Below are 20,656 nucleotides of genomic sequence, written 5' to 3'. Positions count from 1 at the left end.
CCCTAATTTCCACCAGCCTTGGCTCTTGTTGGACCAGTCAAGATTTATTCAATATGGGGCGGGTGTGAGACAGTGACTGAAAGAGGAGTGTCACCAGTCCAGCGACATCACTCACTTTGATGCACAAGGCTCATGAAATGCAGATTAAACCGTGAAGCAAGAATCAAGATTCTGTTACAGCATTGCCTGTTTCTCACCTCAAGTGTTTTAAGAAACACATTTGTTGTATTCACTGTTAAGCTGCGATTTGAGAGTTTGTCACCAGGCAGCAGTGCCGCGTCACATGTTTTGTTGCTTTGGTTGGTTGGAGGTCTTTCCAGTTGCCTCCCGATGCATTTTGGTCTGTACCCTTTGGAAATCATAATTGGAACTGAGGGAGTCTGGTAATGCTAGGCAACCTCACCGCTGCCATGGCTAAAAACATGTCCAGAAGTAGTTTCTTTCACCTTACACCTCTACAGGGAGCTGATGGATTCTGAACACAATCAAGCTGGAAGCAAGATGCTTTGTTTCGGAGCTACAATTTGCATTTATGTGGTTTAATGCATTTCAGGACCAGCTCTTAAGGCCCCCGGCACTTGTCAGTTGTTTTAATCAACTGCCTGATGTGCACTTTTGGGCAATCTAACACTGCTTGAATCCTGGTCAGTCAACATACCAGAGTGGTTCATCGTCTTAGCTGTCAACCCTGCTGCCTTGAAGCCCTTCTAGCTCATTCAGATAGTAGCAGCAAGCAAAAGCTATGAATATGTTTACTCATGCTTTTAAATACTTCTGTTAGTTACTGTATTTTTTTTCTTTCTTTGATCCTCCATGGCTGATGTCATGTCACTTCTCCTGCTTTTCCTTTCCTTTGCAAGCCACACTTGCATCCCAAGACACACATGGAAAGATTATACATTATATACTGGGTTAGCATTCGGGTAGATTTTGTCTCCTATAGAGGTGAAGCTGATGAAGCACTTAATACTATATTAGTCCTTGCCAAGTTAATGCTTAAGAGGAGTGTCCCCATCCCAAGCTCCCTCCTATTCCTCCTCTGTCATTTTGACAACCACATCTTCCTTCCAGGCAGAATCTTTGTGCAGCAAATAACTAAACAGAGCCTCTGACTGCAGGGTCACAGAAAAAAAGTATGTCAGTTTGGTACTTACATCCTAATCTCGACACATTTTGCACTTGCAAAGCAGGAGGATTTACTGAGACAGCGAGTATGTAAGACATCAGGAACATGAGATTTTTTTCTGAATTAGTGAAGGCTAACCAGATGAATCCAGGTGGAAGCTGTTAGTCTCTTATGGTTCCACTAATTAAATCTTTTTTTTTAGCCTCTAGCTCAGTGGTTCCCAACTCTGTTTTTGTTTGTTGTACCCTACATTACTATCAGATGAACCCCCTACGTGAACACCAACCATCATCTTCCAAATGGTTAAAATTGGTGTTGAGTAACACTGCAAAATGTGGATATTACCTCAGATTTTTTGCTCAATTAATCTGTCAGTCAGTGTTTAGGTTAGTTTTGGCCGAGTATGTATTCAGACTAATACCACTTGAAGTTGCAGAAGCGGGATCATTGAGCTATTTCAGCAGTTTATGGATTACTTTTAGCTATTTGTTTAAAGGGCCTCTGTGTAGGATTTAGTGGCATCTAGTGGTGAGGCTGTAGACTGCAACAAGTCGCGTCAATGTCGTGAACAACGTGAAAGGCCATTGACAAATTGATTTATTTATTAGCAGTTGTCAAATAACAGCAAAGACTTCATTCATTGTAATGTTTAGTCTAGTGTTGCAATGTCTATAAAATGTCAGAAAAGAGTGAAAAATGTCCCATCCCAGTTTTACAAAGCCCAAAATGATGTCTTAAAGATGTTTCGTTTTCTTATATTCCAGAGATATTCAAGTTAATAGGAGACCAAAGAATAACATACAGACATATTTTAGAGGTGGAAACCAGCATTTTCTGACATCTGTCAGAAAAAACAAAAAATAATGTTTTACTACTGAACATTTGAACATTTTTCCTTCAGGAACTGTCACATGTTCATATTTTAAAAAGTTAATTATCCAATTTGGTTACAGCTGGCTGAGGTTGGTGGGAGGTCTGTATTATAGTTGAGAGATATGTTCAAGTTATGCAAATGATCACTGTCAGCCCATCCATTTGTGATTGACAATATCTTCATCCCTCCTCCCACCTCCTCTCCTCCTCTTCAGTCTCAGCTGGGAGATGTGTGCAAGCGGCAAATTCACTCTGTTACACATGCTGCGTATATTCACTACATCAATAGACAAAATAAACTCACAAAGTGTCTAGAAATTACATGTCCTCACACCTATTTTCCATTTTAAATGGAGAAATACAAACCGTTCACCTTCTGAATTCGAGTTTCTCTCTTTTACCAAACTAAGATGACCTTAATTGGCTCGTTAACTCCTCAGAAAACACACTTCATTTAAACTTGACAGAAAATATGTAAAACTCACCAAAACTGTCTGTTTTAAGTCTGTCCACTCTTCCAACAATCATTAACTCTGGTTTGGTCAAAATAAATCCTTAATTCACCGCCTGAAAAGAAAAGAGTCTGACTCTGCAGGCTGTTTTCCTCTCACTCCTCACCCAGCTCAGAGCACTCATGGTCGGCTGAGTGGGTGTATACTTGTGTACTGTGCTGCTGGATGAGAGTGTGGTGCAGAGCAGAGGCTGTCACTCTGCAGACTATTACATTAGCAATATAAAATATCACTCTAAAAAAATCGGACAAAAAATAGACAGTAATCATAGACAGTGATCATAGACAGTGATTCATCCAATCACCCAACCCTAGTCAGCATCATACCGATGTGGATGGTTCTATTTTGATGTTGAGCTACTCCACAGGATTCATGATCTGGGGAATTTTCCAGTTTTAGGTGTCATACAAAGGCTTGGAGTCATTGAGAAGGCCGCACTAATTCTTGTCTTCCTTCTAGACAGTAGATGAAGCTGTCTTCTCCTTTCAGATAAACAAGGGAACAACCTGACAGTGTTGCTATGGCGGCCAAGGCCGGAGATGTGTTGTTTGTCTTGTCTCTCTGAAAGGAGCAGACGTAACTGTTATCATAACACTGACCCTGCAAGGAATGGGAAGAAAGGGTCCTAAGCTGTGGTCTCAGACCTTGTAGATTCATACTTACTGTGTTTGGATTTGCAGACCAATAGGCTAATTCTAAATGTTGTAGATGTGTTGAGTCTGACCTTATTTGGGCACAGGTTCATCATGCCTGTTCATCTGATCTGTGAATGTTTAAAGACTATCCAGGAGGACGGAAACTCCAGAATGGAAGGCAACATCTGGACAAAGCATGTAATGATTATTCAAGTATTATTATTTTTCCTTTTGATGTATGAGCAAAAGATAAAATCTACAACATAGATGATGACTTTCCATCGTCTTCTTTTACTTTGTCTCAATTAATACAAATTTGTCTCAATTAATACAAATTTCAGCCAACTAAACTGTTTCCACTAATTCTGCCAGTGCACACATGATAAAGCTAACTGCCATCCTATTGTTTCATATGGTCCCATCCCTCTGCAGCTCATATGCTGTAATGGAAACGTGGATCTACAGTAATTGAGTTGTCCAAGGCCAGTGCCTGCAGCTCTGTTTTGCGGTGGTTGTCATGAACAGTAATGAGGAAGACAGGAAATAGACTTGCTTCCTGTGTGAAACAATGAGAGAAAATGCAAACACAGGGATTGTGTTGGACATGTGCATGCTGTTTTTCCACTCTCCCCCGGGTGTCACATCATGTATGTATTGTGTCCTATCTGTTAACCGTTTAGGCCTACATCCTGTGTATTGTATGCTTGCCGAAGTTGGGTAGTGAAATTTGTGTAACTTTGCCGGGAGCTACTGTATTGGCTCAGAATAATGAGCAGAGTTGTCCTGGAAACAGAGATAATCTTTTTTTTCCTACAGGAAAGAGAGGAAACAGGGTTTACATTCAAATAGCTTTGTTTCAGGTTTTTTGCATCTTTAATGGGCGCTAGTTGACAGCAACAAGGCCAGGCTTTGGGACTATTTTACAATGCAGTAACTCTGCACTTTGTAATAAAACAGAATTCTGGGCCAGTGTTTTACCCAGAGGACACAGAAGAGACAAATGCCCTACATTCAGTGGCTTTATTAAAAGTTCCTGCTTTAATTATCTGCATTGTTTTGCATCTTTAACAAGCTACAGTTGACACTGTACAGTAGGGCTTTGCTCTGACTTGTATTTGCTTGTCTTTCCTTTTCCTCAGGATGAAATCATTAAAGCAGGATGACATGCTGTCAACAGCAGTGTGACAAAAAATTAATGTTGTTTTGCATCCCAGCCGTACAACCTGCAGCTCAGATGGTTTTCGCTGAATTATCCTGAACTGTAGTCCTCAAGAGTTGCCCTTTGATTGAGGCCTGTTAATGAGCTGAACTTCAGCTATAATTGGGTTTTACTGTGTAATTGATCTTTAAGGGCAAGGCCGTTTGAAAGTTTTAATTTTCTCTGAGATTAAATCATTTGGATGTAAATGTCATGTGTGGTACCCTTTAGCTCGACGCTGAAAGCTATTTGTTTTCATTAGCAATGCTTTGAAAAGTTGCCCTTTTTCTTGATTTACTATGTCACATACTCCAGCAGGTTTTGTGGGGTGTTTTTTCAGTGCTGGGCCATCCTGTTTTAGACTGAAACAGATACAGATTGAGCCAAAGTGAGTGTACGAGTCAAATATAGTCAGTACTGCAATTCTGTAAGGTAGACTTATAGTATGAAGCTTAAATGTATCACCAAGTACTCAGTTTCTTTCTACGAACTAAACTGATTGGCTGACTGGCTAGTTTATGTATGAAATGTTCTGCAGTCGTTAAATAATGAAATCATTTTAAGAAAAAGATGAGACTGTTCAAGATAATGAAATACTGATGGCCAGCATTATCTTCATGAAATGACAATTTACAAACCCCAATTCCAATAAAGTTTGAACAGTGTAAAACATAAATAAAAACAGAATGCAAGGATCTGCACATCTTTTTGACTTGTCTTTGTACTGTATTCAATTGACTACAGTACATAGACAGGATATTTAATGGTCAAACTGATAAACCTTTATTGTTTTTTGTTGAAATTCAAAGGCTCAGTCATTCATAAGTATGGGGTGAGGGTCGCCGCTTTGTGTGAAAAACTGAGTGCGCAATTAGTTCAACAGTAAAAGAACAAATTTTCTCAACACACAAATGCTAAAGCACTATTCCTACTTTTAGTATAGCCTCTTTAACATTGCAAATTAGCATGGAGTGTGCAAACTGTAAGGCTGCAGAAGAAAAGGACAGACTTGAATGTAGACTGAGTGTATATGCTTTGTATGTATGGCCTTAACTTTCCATCCACTGGCCATACAAAGAGGTAAAACTGCGTGACAGCAAAACATTTAACACACTGTCTGTATTTCTGTACCACTCCAGTGGCTTACACTCCAGACTCCCCTCTCCCCCTCAGGTCCGCTTCTTAATCTCTAATGATGATTAATGTGGGCTGTGTGCGTATTGGCAGCACTGTGTTATTGGCATACTGACAGGGTTGTTAAGATGGATAACTATGCAAGAGTGTGTATGTATGTGTGAGTGTGTGAGTGTGTGAGCACCGGCAGTGCCGCCCCTGCTTTTTTTTTGCAGCTAAGCTGTGAAATCAATTGATTTGTGTGTCTGGTCAATGGAGAAAATGGATTTGTGGAAGAAGCTGAAAAACAACACCTAAATTAAACTTAGTCTCTGATTTTCTGTGTTTGTGAATCTGTTTTAAGTGCGCAGGGAACAATAGAAACCAACAAACAATAAATTGTGATTTATTCACCTCATCATGCATACAAACATGTTTTCTTTTGAGTGTTTTTACCTTGTGTGTGTGTGTGTGTGTGTGTGTGTGTGTGTGTGTGTGTCTGTGTGTGCAGGAGATGGTTCGTCGGGGGGAGATCCTAGATGACACAATGGAGGATGAGTTCTACCTTCGCCGCCTGGATGCCGGTTTGTTCGTCCTTCAGTTGAACTGTTACATTATGGTGGAGATCAGCAACTCGGGGATATCACAGGTACACACACAAACACACACACTGATTGTGGCTTGCCAAATGAGTTTTCTCTCTGATTAATTATTGTAAAGACATACTATCAGACGAGTCATAAAAGCAGACAGGAGTCAGATCGTTTTTATGAGCACTGCAGCCAAATGGCTCACTCATGCAGTCTTTCAGTGCTACTTTTGTTGTTTCAGACACAAAAACACTTTGTACCTGCTGTTTAAAAAGCTGCAATACATCACTTAATGGAATCATTAATTACTGTCTCCTTTACATTTTCTCAAAGTAAGTAGTAGTTTAGATTTTTCTTCAAAAGGAGAAAAAAAAAAGTTTTGGGGCATGTTTGTGAAAACAGTATCCAAGCTTCAAGTCTCCAAGTGGGTGTTTCCGCAGGCAGTGGTTGACTGACATATGAAAGCGAAAAGACGGGCTGTCAGTTTCTGTGGTGTGCTACTTACTGCAGCAGGTTTAGATCTGCAACAATTAATCACCAACAACTTTGATAATCTATTAACTGGTAATTTTTTTTTTTAATAAAAAGTCAAATTTCTCTCATTCTGGTTTCTCTAATTTGAATATTTTTGGTTTCTTTATTCCTTTATGACAGTATGTTTGAGTTGCGAGTAAAGCAAGACATTTAAGGACATTTTCACGATTTTTTGCATTTTAAAAGAAGTAACTATTAATCGAGAAAATAATCAACCAATTAAACGACTTTGAAAATAATTGTTAGTTGCAGCCCAAAACACATTATAACCCTGAACAGCCTATGAACATTGATACAGGGCTTTAAATAATAATAATAATAATAATAATAATAATCCTGATACAAAAGTATTAGCAATGAACTTTGATGTAAGATAAATCTTGACATCATTCAGCATTTGATTGGATCCACCATGCTGTTGAAGTAACCAAGTTATACAAACTAACAATGAAAGTGAAAGCTAGTTACCTTAACTTCTTACCATCAGTACTGATTGATGTACAGAGACATTAGCAGGGCCTGCACAGCCAGTTTTGTGATTCTTTTACATTTGACAAAAGAGAGATGCTTAATGTAAATGTATTCTTTTTAGTAAACACAATCTTGACCAAATAATGAACGAGTCAAAACAAACACCAAGGATATACGAATTCATTTTTTAGCAAAAATGGATTTTAATTTGGGTCCAGATGTTCCTGATCCTCTTTTTCTCTGCATTTAGCTGCAGCAGAGGGTCCATCAAATTCTCAACCTAAGAGGAGGATCTGTCAAAGTAGTGCGCCACATCATGAGGGGTAAGTAACTATTTTCTTTAATACTGTCTTTACTCAAATAAAATCCGGCACTTACTTATGGCCATGTACAGATTTCCTTTCACCGTATTAATGGCAAATAGACAGCGCTTCTAAGTGCTTTACAACACATCAACTTTAACCCATTCAAACACACATTCATACACTGATGGCAGAGGCTGCCATGCGAGGTGCTGCTCTACCTCCTGAGCTCCAGCCGCCCTGTATAACAACACAGTCAGGTCAAACAGAAACACTCCTCTCACTCACTGCGAGCAACTTTTAATGTGAACCATGTGGAGTAATTAACATATGAAAGAACATGTAACATAACATATGGAGGAATTCAGGAACATATTAACATAACAGGCTACTAAAATACGATATAATATATCATAAAAAAATTAAGAATTCAGTTCTGACTCTGTTAATAGCCTGTCTCAAATAAAGGTGCTTTCTTCAGTGAAGGCATATAATGTGATTTTAAGAAATGACCTTATGTGCAGTTACTGTCAAAACACTTCACCACCAATATTTTACTGCATTTGTCTGTTTAAGTTGAATGACTGGAAATTACCTAAATGGTAGAGTAAAACTGTGAATCAGATCTACAGGTCGACCTGGCTCTGTCCCATAAACTCACATCTGAATGGAACAGGCTGAAAATACACATAATATCTACAGAGGCTACCGCTGCATCTGGAAGAATTCATATTACTTTCAAAGAAGCATTTCATTGACATATTTTTTAAAATCCTGTTTCCGAGAGCTTCTCGCCCTGGCAAGGAAACAACATTTCAGGGGGAAATGTTGGTATAATCACTGCTCTTTGGCTGTGGTTGTTGTTTGATAGGGAGCCCACGCTGTTTGCCTGCCAAAGCGCTCATGTTGGAATATAATAAAATACTATGAATAATGTCATTCTTCCTTATTCTGTAGAACAAAGGAAAAAGGGGCCAAACTTTAAAACTGCGGTGTCAAAACACAACTCTCATTTGCTTTTCTTTCAAGATAAGTAGTTTTGGTCACACAGCACCCTCCTTGTGGAAAATGGGAGATCTGTTGGAGCAGAAGAAGAGGTGATAAGATGGATAATAATATTAGATTTAAAATGCAGAAGGAAAACTAATTTAATTTTAAAGTTATCGCAGCAATAAACAAACGTGTGTGTACACAAGTGATCTTTTTAGTCAAGTTACCTGGGTACAGATGGTAAAACAATATGCAGAAATGCATCCTGGAGTGCAAATATTCATTGTAATTTAATCATCTTGTCATTGTGTGAGGAGCCGAGACCGTCTGTCAGTCATTGTGTGTTTTTTTTCCCGCCCGTTTCCAAAGATTTCCTGTCCCGTCGTATTTGTTTTCTGTTCGGTTTTCAAAGACCTGGCAGGTGTGTTATTTTCCTCCCGGTGTGACATCCATCCTTCCTGTATCATTGTCGGGTGAAGCTCGAGGACGAGCCTCCGTTCATACACCCTCTGGCTCCTGGTGGCATGTAGCACCGTAGATAGAGCCATCCGTCACGCATGGCGGTGCCAGCAAGCATGGCAATTCTCCAGCCCTCAATGTGTGTGTGTGTGTGTGTGTGTGTGTGAGAGAGAGAATGTGCTCCACTCATCTGTATATTTGCATACACATGTGCCTTGCTTGTCCGGGCGGTTTCAACAGTATGTTTGTGCTTACTAACATAATATTTTATGTTTGTGTGTGCATATAATGTTTGCCTTCAGCCTGTCTACATATTTATGTGTGCCACTTGTCCTTGCTTGCTTTCATGTACATTTTTTTTTCATATCTGAGAGAAAGTCTATGCAGGCATGTGCCTGTTCAGTGAGCATCTTGTATTCAAGTGTGCCCTTGCATGTGTGTATTCAGATGTAGCACTTTATACATATTGATGTGCATGTTGTGTGTACTTGTCCTTGTATGATCTTGATGCAACTTATTTATTTATTTGTGTTTATGTATGTGTGTGTTTTTATGGGCTGTGTGTGTGTATCTGCACAGTGTAACTCCATTACATCGCCGCTTTTTATGTGTGTGTGTGTCAGAGTGTGTGCCCTCACCCTTTCGGTTAGGCCACACTGGGAGCCCTCTACCATTTCAAGTGCCCCACGCGCCCAATGTGAAACTGCAGAAAAAGGTTAAGCACATGCAGAGTGTGTCGCTGACTCTGCCATCTTGACCTGAATGGTTTTAGCTCGCTGAATGAGAAGCAGCTCTGCAGGAAGGAAGGCTAAGCACGCTGGAACGAGGAACATTGATTTCACTAATGTTGTGAAAACCCACTGTGAGACTTCCCACTCCAGAAACTTTAGGTAGGTTATGTCACAGGTAGTTAGGCTTGGTGTAATCATAGAGGACTCAGACTGCTTGTAAATGATGACACTGAATCTATTCTTTTAGATGATGCTAAAGGCAAATTCACACTACATGATTTTAGTATAAGAAAAATAATGTGTTTTATGAACATTAAAACCTGTAAACCAGTTCAGTTAGAACTCCCAAATAAAAATGCGAACCCAAAAATGAGCATAATATGTATTTTAAACTGATTCGGAGATGCAGAATGGAGATAATGTATTGTAGTGTTTAGCACACGCCACCAGAGGTCAGTCTCTCTACTGGTGGACAAGGCAGTGCGGCTGAGTCAAGTAACAACGCGTCTGGGGGATAAAGTTACATGATTAACTCATAAAAAAGAAAAGTGCCTCTGCCCTGGGTGTATTTTGGGTTTAGACCTGCTGAAAAGCTGGTAAGCCAGCAATCACTGCAGACTTCTGATTGGTCAGAGTAGCATTGAACGAGAGAGCAACTTGCAGTCTACTACTAGGTTTGAGGTTTTTTTGTTTTTTGGAGAATAAAGGCTGCAGCTTCTCAAGACCAAAGCAGAGCTTCTGAATGTGTTGTTTCCCAATTACAGGAATGGCGTTGTTATGATGACATTAAGGGAATAGCCTTCTATCTGCAGTGGAGTAGAGTTGAGCCGTTTCACACATAATACCATATACCCTGGTAAAATGCCAGTAAGGTGTGAATGTATGAAAATAGATATCGCTCAAGCCTCAATGTTAATTTTAGCACGTATTTTGAAGACCAGGCAGACTCATTGGTGATTCCTCCTGGTAAAAATGTAATGTGTGATCACATTGACTTCAAGATTTCTGATTACTAGACATAAAGTTCTGTATTGTGAACAGTACAATGATCTGACAACACTGAAAATCATGTAGCATGACCAAGACATAATGGAGCTCTGAGAAATAACTGTATATGACAAGAATACAAATTGGGAGCAGTCAGGTGATGTACTTCCTGGTTGACTTGTTACAGTCCACAGCTCTAGGCAACACTACAAGATCAGCTATAGAGATCTGCTCCAGTGACAAGCTCGTTTTCTTCTTTGCCATGGGGTCAGGTCATGCTGAAACCGAACTTGTTAGTGCAGCGTTTGTCCAACCTCGACAGAAGGAAAAGGTGTTTATAGTTGTTCCGAATGGCCACACTTGAAGGAGGAGTCAAAAGCCAACGATCACAGAGAGAGAGGGAACATCATTAAAATTCAGGTCTAACTTTCCACATTTTCAGACAGTCCCTTCTGGAAGAAAGTCAGTGTTGCACACGACTGTTCACATGAAAACTGACAGAAATAGTTGTGTCAAGAATGAAAAAAGAGCTCGAGTTCAAACTCTGGCGCCTTCTCAGCACCATACGGCTGGCCAAGCAGTGCGTGAAGTGGCTGCGAATGTCGGATCATCAGTTTCAGAAAGTTACAGAAGCTGTCGGACAAAATGAAGTACTATGCCGCAACAGTATGGCTCTTTGATTTGTTTGCCACACCTGCTATACTTGTTAATGCTGGTGGTTTCCTTGTAAAGCCCTGGAAACTGTTATTGTAACAAACAGCCCTGCAGATGGCTGGTTAAATGTAACCGTCCAAATTAGCTGGTGATTTTTCTCAAGGTGTCCTTTTATTGGTCATATTTTAGACATGTATTTCATTACTTTATACCTTGCACGTCTATATTTGTCTGTTCTTCAAATCTTCACACCTAAAGACAGCTTATTAGACCCTTCATGTTTGAGATGAACATGAAGGGTGATGTTAGAAAATACGAAAACGGCTGTTGTTTTCTGTGAGTCAACTAATTTGCATCAGTGATGATCTCTGCTACTTTCAAAAGCATTATGGTGGTTAGATTAACACGCTACAGGATGTATGCCAGCTGTCGTTCATGCAGCCGGACCAGACCAGTTTCAGGCTGGTATATAGAGTATTTTAAATGAGTCGTGGTATCCCAGCTGCGGCTGTAATCACACTCTAAGTCCTACAGTGTGTCCCCATCCTTGGCTGCTGCTGCAAAGACTGCTCCTGGAAATGATTCTCCTTGTACTCATGGCAGATCAGTCCCAGTCACTGACCTGAGTAATGGCGATGCTCAGTACTGTATTGTCCTCTGCCGCGTTGCCGTGGTGACAGAAGGAGAGAGTACCAGCATGCCAAAGAAAAGGTTCTGCAGAGAGTTGAAGAGTCACCGAATCTCTGACCTTTCTGTCTGTGTGGCTGACTGCGCCGCCATTTATAGACATGGAAACACACACACAGGCACAATGACAGGCCAGCAGTGAAAGAAGCTGTGGGTTTTTACGTTTTTGTTGAGTCGCTCTCTCCGCGTCACCCTACCTGCTTTTCTCAGTCAACCTTAAAATTCTGCCATTTTTTTTTAGCTCAGTAACATCCCACACCTCCGTGGATCAAATTCAGATCCCCAGTGCTGCCATTCAAGGCTGCATATCTGCAAACTTACACCCCCATACCTCCAGACAGTGGTCCATCCTTACACTTCTATAACTTTACTCCCAACTTTGTGGTGTCTCTTGTCCCAGCTCTCCTCAGAATACCCAATGATGGAGTGACCTCTGTGCTCCAGAGTTGGACTGTCACACTGTGTCTTCTGAACTGAAAACTTATATCTCAACAAACTGTTCACGTACTGTCCTGGTCTGCCTCCCTTCTGACTCTGCTCATATCTGATGTTGCTCTTGACTTAAAAACATACCTGCATGATTTATTCTCTACTCTGTCATGCAGTGGTGCAAAGTAAGTACATTTACTCAAATACTGTACTTGAGTGTAATTTAGAGGTGCTTGTGCTTTTCTTGAGGAAATTTCCATTTTATGCTACTTTAATCCTTCTAAACATCAGACAGAAAGAAATAATGTACTTTTTATTTCACTGCGAAATTAAAATGTAATATGATAAGCTAATTAAATACATTATACACTAATCAGCCACAACATTAAAACCACTAACTGCTAAATTAAATAACATTGATCATCTCAGTATAATGGCACTTGTCAAACATGGCATTTAGGCAGCAAGTGATCAGTCAGTTCTTCAAGTTTATGTGTTGGAAGCAGAAACAAATGAGCAAGTGTAAGGATCTGAGTGACTCTGAGAAGTGTCAGATTGTGATGGCTAGACGTCTGGGTCAGAACATCTCCAGAACGCCAGGGCTTTTGGGGTGTTGCAGTGGTTAGTACCTACAAAAAATGGTCAAAGAAAGAACCTCTGCTATAATGGCGGCAGGGTCGTTTGATGCACATGGGGAGCAAAGGCTTGCCCATCTGGTCCGATCCCACAGAGGAGCTACTGTAGCACAAATTGCTGAAAAAATTATTGCTGGCTCTGAAAAGTGTCAGAACAAAAGGTGCACTGCAGATTGCTCTGTATGAGGCTGCACAACCACAGAACGGTCAGTATGTCCACACTGTGGACCCCTGTCCACTGCCAGAAGCACCTGTGATGAGCATGTGAGCGTCAGGAAAAATGGAAGAAAGTTGACTTGACCTCCAAATTTTGGAAAATGTTTGAGCATCTGTGGGATGTGCTGGAACAACAAGTCTGATTAAGGTCCCACCCCACAACTTAGAAGAGTTAAAGAATCTGAGCTATTGTTGAGCTTATGCCTAGTTGGGTCAGAACTGTTTTTTTTTTTTGGGGGGGGGGGGGGGGTGCTGCACGTTGTTACAACATTAGACAGGATGGTTTAATGTTGCAGCTGATTAGTGTATTGTTACACATTAAACCAGTGGTTTTAATCTTGGATACCATAAAGGATAATTCTGGTTGATTAAAACCTGGGTCTTTTTGGTAGTTTTGGCTTTCAGTCCTATTGGTGATGATATCACTATTGTTGCAATCAGGAAAGGAGTTGACATTAAGAGCAGTCAGACAATCGGACAGGTTTTAAATAAGTCTAAACTTTTTTAGTTAAGTTGAAATGAAATGTAAGTGGATTGTAAAAGTAGGTTAGACTTCTGGCCTCCCTCAGAGGCTTGCTTTACCTGCTGTAGTTGTGTGTACTCGTGGTTTCTCTGTGCAGACAATTTGGATGCCCTCACTTTCAGCTTTACCTTCAAGTAAAGTGGTTTAGATAACCAGGCTAAACTAGTGGCTGTTTGATCAAATATCTGAGTGCACATTTCTTGCCCAATCATTCTTTCTTACAGTGATGGCACCATGTTTCCAGATCTCAGTAATTAGCAATTGTCCAGTGTTTTTAAGTCAGACAAATGATGGTCAAAACTACGAGAATAAGTTCCAATCTGTAATAAACCAGAAAGTTAAAGTATGTTTGTGTGTTCCTCCAGAGCTCATAAAGACAGGTAGTGTTCTTCCACAATATCTCTCAGGTCTCTCCTCAGTCCCATTATGTCTGCCACTGTCTTTTATGTACTACCTAATAACATAAAAACATCCCTCCCCTCCGCAAAAAAAACAAAATCTGCTCGGTGTCGTTGACAGCCGTGTTCCGTCCCTCTAAACCCTGTGGGCTGTTGTCAGGAAAGCCCCCTTCATTCTCTCCTCTCTGCAGAGAAAAGCAGTCTTTTTCATCTTTCTGTCTCAACATCCCTGGGTTTAATGTGTAATCCCTGCCTCAGAGGCTGGCTGAGAGACGGAGCGAACGCCCGGACTCCACCGGGGCTGCGGCAGCTGCAACTTTCTCTTTCTGCACATTAGACTCACAAATCGACCGACTGACGGTCTCGAAGGCCTTGTGTGGGAGGCAGACGCAAGAAATGAAGAAAACAGTCAAACGCTCAGAAGCACACAATGATGTACAAAGAGCACTGCACAGTTCACCTGGACTGTAACGCTTCACGGCACGGGGTGCATTTCAGCACTGTCGCTGTCATCGACCTCTCAAGATATATAAGCATCTTTTCAAAGAAAGAGCTTGTAATTTTACTTTTGTTAGGAAGTAATGGACATACTAGAGACAGTCTAGACTGGAGTGAAAGGGTATTGAATAATGGTAGCTCTTAAAGCACCATGTTCTTCAGATTTGTCCTTTGAAATACAAAGAATAGCTTAACTTTGCTGTTATTCATAAGTGAGTACAATGAGATCGACTGAAAAGGATTCTCTCTTCCCTGAAGTTACAGCATCTCTTGACTTGTTCTTTCTCATTTTTAAGTATTATAAATGGAGGAAGGAGAAGTCATTGCTCAAATTTCCCACTGAGGAACAAGGCTGGATGGATGGATGGAAAAAAGGGCAACTGAACTCAGGTTCACTGTGTTAGTTTGTGGTAATTTGAGGGAATAATATGTAACATTTTTGCATGATTGTGTCTGAAAATGAATATTCCCTAATATTCACACAGCAGCCATTTTTGTCTGACGTCACAGTCAGCGCTCATTGTTGAAGGCTGCAAATTGTTTAAGCATAGAGAATCTGACAAAACGTTATCATTTAACCGCTTCATGATCGATCAGCAACTGAACAAAATGGATCATGAAAATTTGAAGGGACACTGGGCCATAAGTCAAACTAAAACAACATATTTGGTAACCCATTAGCTACCATCGGGCAACAGCTAACGTTAGCACTCTGCCACTTCCTAGCTAATATTACAGACATCACGCACACTGACACATTTTTGTGTTGATGTAATCCAAACTATTTTGTGGTCAGGTGAAGAGACAGAACGACAGTCAACATTAACGTTGGCCTACACTACAAGCTTGATTACATCCAGTGTCTTTTACTTCCAGGCTTAAATCAATGTGTCCAAGATGTGTGTCAATATTTCAGAATTAATTTACGCCTTTCCTACTGTATTGTGTAACACTATATACGTAACGTAACATTAGCTAGGAAGTGGTTGAATGCTAACATTAGCTGTTATTGAACAACAAATTTATTTTCCTATTCAAATGTTGATGATGTTCTCTGTAACCTCAGAGGTCAAACAGCCGCCGTGCCTGTGCTGTCAACTCAACTAATCCTCCGACTTTTCTTATGTCTGTTTCAGAGTACGCCGAGAGCATCGGAGATGGGAAGAGCGATGAGTTCAAAGAGGCTGAACGGAAGAGGATCATGGACCTCGTAGACAACTTTTAGTCTCACTTTTTTATCTCTCTCTCTCTCTCACACACACACACACACACACTCACACTCATAGACAAACAATATGTTCTTACACATGAAAACATTGAAGCTGCACTGCTCTGATTTGGACTGATGGTGACTGTGACCATATAAGAACTAAAAGCCAGTGGTCTGTTTTTCTATAACATTCTGTAACTGAAGCCACCGGGTAGGTTTACATGCACAATAATACTGTGATTACCAGTTTTTTATGGTTTAAAGAGGTGTAAATTCTTCAAATAACCTGGTTTACCTTCCCATTTTGACCTTCACCTTGCTTGCATCTTTTATATCCAACATGGGGGAAAAAGGAAACTCAACTTATTGGATATACCATTGACTATAAATAAAGATGGATGACGCCCCTCTACTGTACAAGAACTGTACACCTTGGTAGAGAGGCAGAGTGTGTGTAGTGGTGATCAGGGTTGGAGCTGTGGTATCGAGGTCCCACCCATACAAACGGCCAGCTCAGCTCAGCTCAGCTCAGCTGTCAATCATGATGTGAAACCTCAACACACCAGAAAGATGATCAGTTGAACACTGAAGTGATAAGAGCTACCTAAAAAGACAGAAACCATCTTTGGGGAAAATTTATTTGACTTGTACTTCGATTTTGTAGTTCTTTTGCAATTGTGCCGCCAACCACCAAGCTGTCATCTTTATATATGTCAAAGGGAAATTATCATTTCTAATTCATATTTTCACTTAATTCCATCTAAGTCATTTATTAAACACAAGCTTTACATACCAGATTAGGATCAGTTAAAGCTACTACAAGGAACCTAAACATTTTGTTGATTTTTGAGCCCCCTGTGGACAAAAGTGATGGTATTTTAATTGTAATAATTATTAAATATAACATCAAAAACAAACATATCTAAATAAAAATCTCCTTCTGCTTCTTTTTAACCAGCTACACTCACTTTAACTCTGGAAAAATGTAAACTCAGGCTCATTTTATATAATTTCACTGAGAATTCATATGAAATGAGCCAGTGGCAGCCATTGAGAACAACAATCATCGCTGTCCTGTAAAAAAAAAAAAAAAAAAAAAAAGAATTTTTTGCTAAAACTAAAGGAGGGAATGCTCCTTCATGAGTTGAGACACTTTTCCTATATCTTAAGCCAAACAAACCATTCACAAAGCCACTGGATCATCTGAAAATGCTTTGCCACAAAGCTGAAAGCATGGCTGTTTTTCTCAGCTCCTGAAAAGTTGACATTTCGGACACAGATGTTTTGTATTCGACAGCGACAATATACAAAATAGCCATTCTTTTCATGGATGGTCTCATCAACTTATGCACATCATATAGAGGCAACAGTAATAAATTGAGACTGTTTTTGCAACCAGTTAAAACCTCTTTGTAGTAGCTTTAAAATCTAGTGATTGCTGTGCATGTGAACCTGCTCGCTGTCGGAGAAGAAGCATTGTATCTCGACTGAAACACAGCGAACATGAGATGAACTCAGAGCTACTGTTTATTTTCTGTACTGTAGTGTTGAACACTGCAGGGTAATTATGGACAGACTTTGCAGAGATCTGCTAACTTAATCTCTCCCTCGGCTCTCCCACTTTACCTGGTCTGTTTGTTTTGGATTTCCGTGTAAAATATTTTCTAATAAAACATTTGGTAATAAAATCCTGATTGCATGTTTGGTTTGTTTGATTAATGTCATGGTTTAGTGAGCGAGATTGGCACAGCTTGTTGATAACCGTCTCAGCCTACGCTTGGTTGCTGTTGCACACAGGCACAGATGGAGACAACAAACCTATATCTGCAGCTTCCTTGCAGAAAGGCAGACCTGCTTCTTCTTTACTTGTCTGAACCCACCCACTGCTGGATCTCGGCAGCCTCCCGGAGCTCTCAGCCCACTGCTGTTTTTCTTTGTGACGCTGTTCACACACATCAGTGTGGAGGTGTATTATGGTAGAGCTGTATATACACAAACCTACTCTATTATTCTCCCTGTCTTGTGCAGCATACTTCACTGTATCTTTGCCATCTTTATGTTTCTTAGAAACAAAAAAAACAAGCAAACAATAACAATTACTACATCATTTTGAGCGCAAGAGAGAATCAGTGCATAGAGGAAATAAAGACGGATGTTTTCGCTTGTAATGAAGAGCTTAACCATTATTTTTAGTCCATCTGACACAACTGTATGCTATGAAAATTACAACGATTCATATCAAATAGCACATTAGGGAACAGTTTTTTTTAAAAATATAAATTAGATCAATTGTACAGCTGGCTTCAACATCAAAATAAGATTCATCTCCTGCTGTCTTCAATAAGCAGCCACTGATGCCTGACTGTCTAACCCTGAAGGAAAAGAGCTGTTTGCTAATACAATTTGACAATATGATCTAAAATTTATTTTACAATGAAATGTAACATTTGTTCACTACAGGATCTGCTGCAGTAAATATCCATATTTTTTTCATTGCATTATTAGAGCATTGCATTTCCTTTTTCGTGCTGGCTAAGTTGTTATATTTGCTGTATTCAGTAAGAAAAATTAAAGAAACATACTTCCGGAGTGGCTCTTAAGTTGATTGGTTGGTTGAACGTCTAGTTAGATTCATTGGTTTTTATTCTGTTTAAATTAGGGAAATAACAATACCAAAAACTCCTGGCATGGTCATACCATAATTAAAAAGTACAAGATATGATATTTATTACGGCGTTATTGTGGCAAACAGAAAAATTAAGACTTGAGAAAAATTTCCTTTATTAAATAATAAATTATGTGTACAGCATTTGTTCATATGAAATTTGTTTTTCCTCTTAACCTAAGGTGCTTCTGCTTTCTTTCTTTAATAAAATAAAGCTGCAAACCATGACCTAAGCATGTGCAAAGAAATGTTTGATAATGCAACAACCAATAACCAAATTTCATCAGATGAAGATGGTTTGAAATGGTAGAAATTTCCAGAACAAGCAAGTAAGAGGACCTTGAATAGAGACTGTTTTGTCAACCAATTTTCCAACGTCAAGAAAGAAACTGTCAAACTGAGAAGATTTCGGTCAGAAGAGATTCAGTCTTTATAATTCATTGAATTGTGTTTATCGGCCATATTGTTGCCATGTTCTGTATTTTTGCCAGTCATGATGAGTTATGTACATTTGTTAGCCAGCTGACTGTTGTTTGTCTGCCTTTTTATGTCACAGCTGTGCACCTCACTAACCGTCCTGTCAACATTTTAACCTGAAGTCATGCACAAGTCTGACAATTGAAACAAACAGGGAATAATGTTTCAGGTAAACTATAAATAACTGATGATATATGGAGTCAGGTGACTGAGAATTTCCCTTCCTCTTCTCTGAGTTAGATGTCTCCTGTTTGCCACTTTGAAGCAGAGCGGGCGTTTAAATGCCATAACCACTAAATGGAACTGCTTTGTGAGCGCTGGTCTAATGTACTGAAGCTGTGAGTCCTCTGCAGCGGCCATGAGTTTGACCCTGTCCTGTGGCTGTTTTCCTGCCCTCGCTTCAGCCGTCCTGTCTAATAAAGACATGAAAAGCACCAAAAATTGAATATTAAAAATGGAACTACTTGAAAGTGTATTTGTCAGTTGTCTTTAGCTGATCCAGATTTTTTTGGTCACAACAAACCGCACATTGCATTTGGTATGTGAGCAAATGAATGCAACCGGTGGTCATGTGGGCATACTCAGCTCAATGTGCTGCCTCACACAGGATACATGAAAGCTGACATAATGAGTCGCACATCATAGTTGGAGACATACAACAGAATATTGCACAACACTGCGGACAGTAGCTCCTCTAATTTACACTACTTCTCTCCTTTAATCTGTTATCTTTTCGGCTTTATTGCTGAAACGTGTATCACCTGTGACAGAAATACACTCATAGGTGATGGAAAAGGAAGCCTGAATTAAAGAGCAGTGGGCCCCGATGCAAACGGCATCACTTTCAACCAGCAGCCAGATCAGCTAGACGCACCGCCGCAGACCACCTCAGGAGGAGTGGAGGAGAGCAGGGATAAGAGCCATGCTACAGCTTGGACTTAAGGCTGCTCCTGGATGATGTCTGAGGAGAATATTCAAAAAATTCACTACAGGATTATTTCCTGGCTTTATTTCTGTTCATGTACATATGTTAATAACTGTATATATTGTTTTATTTTACTTTATTTAACATATCTATCCTATTTTATTGTGAATGGAATTAATTATCTGTATTATATGTGTGTGTAGCATGAAGCAGCTACAACTGGTTTTGCAGCCCTGTGTTATATGATGATAATAAATCATCTTGATTAACCAGAAGCAGCATCAATTCGTATTAGCGTCTCTTGTCTATGGTATATGTCTGCATTATTAATCACTCATTTATTGTATCACGCCTTCGCTGGATCCTTGACCATAATCCTGGCAGGAGGCGGCTCTGAGGGAACGGGAGGGGGCGGCTCACTGACAGCTGTCACATCTGGTGCCTTTCCTAAGTATCTTTAGGAACTCTAATGTCGCTCAGTAACAAGATGGGTAGAACGGCAGGGCGTCGTTTGCATATTGTATTGGCAGAGGAGGCCCAGCCCCATGCATCTCTTATCAGTGATTATGACTGCGGCGTGTTTAACAGCGGTTGTACAGCAATTTCACAGCCGAGGGGAAGGAGAATAATTGTATTTTCCGAATGACTGAGTGCAAACACGGTGCACCGCTGTGCTTTTGGGCTCCTCTCTCTTAGTAGGGACTGAGAGGAGAAGGTATGCTGTTATTGAGAATAAGCGCAGGGAGTGATAAAGTGTGTAAAACAGGGGCATCACAATTTAAAGCTTTGCTGTAAACAGACCTTCAGGATATGAAAAT

At 40.1% G+C, this 20,656-nt stretch overlaps 1 protein-coding gene across 1 annotated transcript in view; it reads left to right on the top strand.

Annotated features, from left to right (window-relative positions):
- The window catches only part of ctnnbl1 (catenin, beta like 1), a 79,521-nt gene extending 63,318 nt beyond the window's left edge, over positions 1-16,203 (top strand). Inside the window, exons 14-16 of the mRNA XM_084721750.1 lie at positions 5,969-6,106; positions 7,303-7,375; positions 15,698-16,203. Coding sequence (XP_084577876.1) covers positions 5,969-6,106; positions 7,303-7,375; positions 15,698-15,786 — 300 coding nt within the window. The 3' untranslated portion in view covers positions 15,787-16,203. The remainder of the gene's footprint in view (positions 1-5,968; positions 6,107-7,302; positions 7,376-15,697) is intronic.
- Positions 16,204-20,656: the final 4,453 nt, after the last annotated feature.

This window comes from Lutjanus erythropterus, chromosome 6 (genome assembly GCF_056507025.1).
Source record: "Lutjanus erythropterus isolate fLutEry1 chromosome 6, fLutEry1.hap2, whole genome shotgun sequence".
Lineage (NCBI taxonomy): Eukaryota > Metazoa > Chordata > Actinopteri > Lutjaniformes > Lutjanidae > Lutjanus > Lutjanus erythropterus.
This window is presented reverse-complemented; position numbering and strand designations above follow the sequence as displayed.